This window comes from Austrofundulus limnaeus, unplaced genomic scaffold, assembly GCF_001266775.1.
Source record: "Austrofundulus limnaeus strain Quisiro unplaced genomic scaffold, Austrofundulus_limnaeus-1.0 Scaffold40, whole genome shotgun sequence".
Classification (NCBI taxonomy): domain Eukaryota; kingdom Metazoa; phylum Chordata; class Actinopteri; order Cyprinodontiformes; family Rivulidae; genus Austrofundulus; species Austrofundulus limnaeus.
Window position 1 is genome coordinate 944,761 of NW_013952442.1, and position 3,153 is coordinate 947,913.

At 39.3% G+C, this 3,153-nt stretch overlaps 1 protein-coding gene across 1 annotated transcript in view; it reads right to left on the bottom strand.

The window, feature by feature from the left end:
- pbx3b (pre-B-cell leukemia homeobox 3b) overlaps positions 1-3,153 on the bottom strand; it is a gene marked incomplete in the record, with an annotated part of 59,221 nt that overhangs the window by 3,553 nt on the left and 52,515 nt on the right. The window contains 3 exon segments of the mRNA XM_014007180.1: positions 703-815; positions 1,244-1,321; positions 1,855-2,020. Coding sequence (XP_013862634.1) covers positions 703-815; positions 1,244-1,321; positions 1,855-2,020 — 357 coding nt within the window.

Genomic DNA, 3,153 nt, shown 5'->3' on the forward strand with positions numbered 1-3,153 from the left:
AATAAATAAATAAATAAATAAATAAATAAATAAATAAATAAACTAAAGTTACAAGCATGCTTCGATCTGTTCTTTTCTTTAATATAGGCTATGTGCTAATAAACAAAAGATGAAAGCATAAGTAAAATTTTTAAAAAGCATAATTTGTGTGGCTGTTTTTTAATAAGAAAGGTCTATTATTGTCTTAAACAGGCACTGGGTGGCTAGTGTGCGGAGTGTGTAACTCAGCAGCAATAAACTCACAAGATGGAAGACATTGACAACAAACAATAACATGATGAAACAAGAAAGACAGCAATTCAGCGTTTAGACAAAAAAGCAGGGGGAAGGGACATAGTACCAAAAAGACCCCAATACCAACCCAAGAGCTCAAGTCAAAGCCAAATGCATTCACAACAAAGTTCAGCACCAGGAAATTGCTTCCAGGCATGATAGCAGTGGATTATATTTTGGCTGCCAAAATATTCCATCCAAAGCGAAATAGTCAGTAAACACTTCATACAGTCGATGTTATTGGAGGCCTCACTTGGTAATTTGAACTGCCCTCGCTTGAGCAGCATGTTTCTTTTTTTATTATTATTTGTTTCTAGTTTTTGGTTTTGACGTGCTTCAGACTGCACTGTGGATGGCTCAGGACACAGGCAAGACAAGGACAGTTCTCTGCAGAGGTTCTGACAAACTGTCCCCCATTGTTGATCCTACCTGTGACTGTACATTGGCTCCGACTTGTGCCCCTTGGTAAGAATCCCCATTCAGACTCTGCATGCTCAAGAACATGTCCCCAGTGTTTGGGAGGCTAAAAGAACCTGAAGAACCTGGAAAGGGAAGATGTAAGCAGCTAAATACATGAGAGGGCTATAAAGGGAAAGCACAGACACACGCGCCCACGCACAAAGGAGCACAGACACACAGCACATGTGTGTCTGTGAAAACAAACCCAACTCAAGCAGACAAGTACACAGAAGAAGAACTCCCACAGAGCAGGCAACTACAAGGGTAAAGGAAGGGAAGCAAGGAGCCAAACGAAGGAGGACAATATGCAGGGGACTAAAAATCTATCAACGGATGTCGTGAACACAAATGAAATGAGAATCACATGACACACAGGGACCGGGTTCTACATGTGGTTGGTCGCTTAAGCTCCCAATTGTTCCACATCACCTACTTCCAGTCTAAAGCTGACAGGGAGGCATCATAATGGCAAATGACAAAGACAATAAGAAGCTTATGAAAAGACCAGTACCAGTAAACATGTTGCTTAATAGAGTGTTTTTGCTCTCTGCAGAATCCAGCTGAAACTCTTCATCTTTCATCTGGAATCCTGGGTGCAAGAAAAAGGGACCACTTCATAAGCTTACCACATCCCGACGCAGATCAACCTAATCCAATCTCAGCAAAACAATTAAACTGGACCTTTTCAGCTCCATGTTTAATAATATTAGGTATGAGCAGCATGTATTTAATTATGTTTCACTTTGTTTTGAAGAGAAAAATCTTCAAGCATTCAGTGGGACTACATACCATTACCTTACAAATGACAGGGAGCTGACAGAAAGTCAAGGGAAAACAAATCCCATGGAATCATTTTAAATTCTTTCTCTTTTTTTCTTATCCTCCCCAAAATACATGTGTTCTCGGTTCACAAGTCAGGAACGCTCTCTTTATGCATGAGTTTGCTTGGCATCAACTGTCTTATAGACAGGAGACACCGTGATCCCTAAGCTGGGAGCAGAGCCTGTCACTCTTGCCAGTGTGAATGGTGCGTCAAAGATTGAGGCGAGAAGGCATCAGGTTAAGGACTGAGGCTGAGGGCAGATCTTTATACATTTTCCATCTATATGCAGGAGTGCCTACCGGAGTTGGGAGTGGTAGGGGAGTTGGCCTGGCTGTTCTGCACTGCAGCGGCTGCAGCGTGCGCTGCATTAACAGCTGTCTTGGCGGCGTACAGGTTGGCTTCTTCCTGAAACTTGCCGATGTTTTTCTTGTACCGGATCCTTTTGTTGCCAAACCAGTTGGATACCTGGGTGGGAGAGCAGAGGGAGGAGGAGCAGAGGAGTCAGACGTCAAGCAGCCACAGCACCGTGCACTGAGCAGTGTGATTGTTTCAAGATGTCATGTTTGGGTCCATCAAGTACCCAATTCCCAGCCTCTGCAGTAATGTCCGCCGGGTACACAAGCTAATTAAGCCATAATCAGGAGCCACTTGTGTCTTCTCATGGATGGGAGCATGACATGCTCTCACATCTGTCTCCTGACGAAACTCAAACACAAGAGGCTCCTATTGCACAGGCATTAAAGTCAGTAAAATGTATTCTTTGTATCAAGACTGGCTGTTAGTTTTGGAAACTATCATATTCCTTGGAGAAAAATACTCATGTTTTTATCTTTAAAGAACATTCACCGATTCAGAATCGGTGACATGAGGTGACAATATGCATGCAATAACAAATCCTTAAGTCATTAAATGTAATAAAGCAAAGCAGAAAATGAAGCTGTAAAATACAAATCTTGTGTACAACAGTAAATGTAGCATAAAGAGTTAAATGGTCATAAATTTGATTGCAGATTTTATTGAAGCATTCACTTAATTCACTTAATCAAATTTTGCTTTTAATTAACAGTGTTTTAATAAAAAACGGAAACATTTATTTGTGTGTATGTGTGTGTGTGTGTGTGTGTAAATAGTTTTACATTCAAATTTGTATTTATTTAAAGACTTAACTAGATTTATTTTTATTTGGTTTAAAAACACAAATATATAGACAACGTAATGAAATATGTATAATTTTGGTTAAATCAAATTTTGCTTTTAATTACAATACAATACTTTTTAAACTTAAGTTTCTGAAGTTTAAACTGAGTTCATGTTTCTGGGTAAAACAATAAGTTTTCAGTGTTTTTGGACAAAAAAAACTTTGTTAGTAAAATTAAACAACTGTACAAAATAATACATGAACAATTGAATAAAACTGCATTTCAACATGTTTATATTGTTGGTGTATTTTGGAATCTTACCTCCAGGTTTTGTTTTCACCGTCACAGTTTTTGACCAGAAACCTCTTCATTCTTGTAGAGGGGTTGGACTTCACAGTTATAATCAGTGAACGGTTCAAGTTCATCAAATTTACATGATCCTCCATCTGGTTTGTTGGT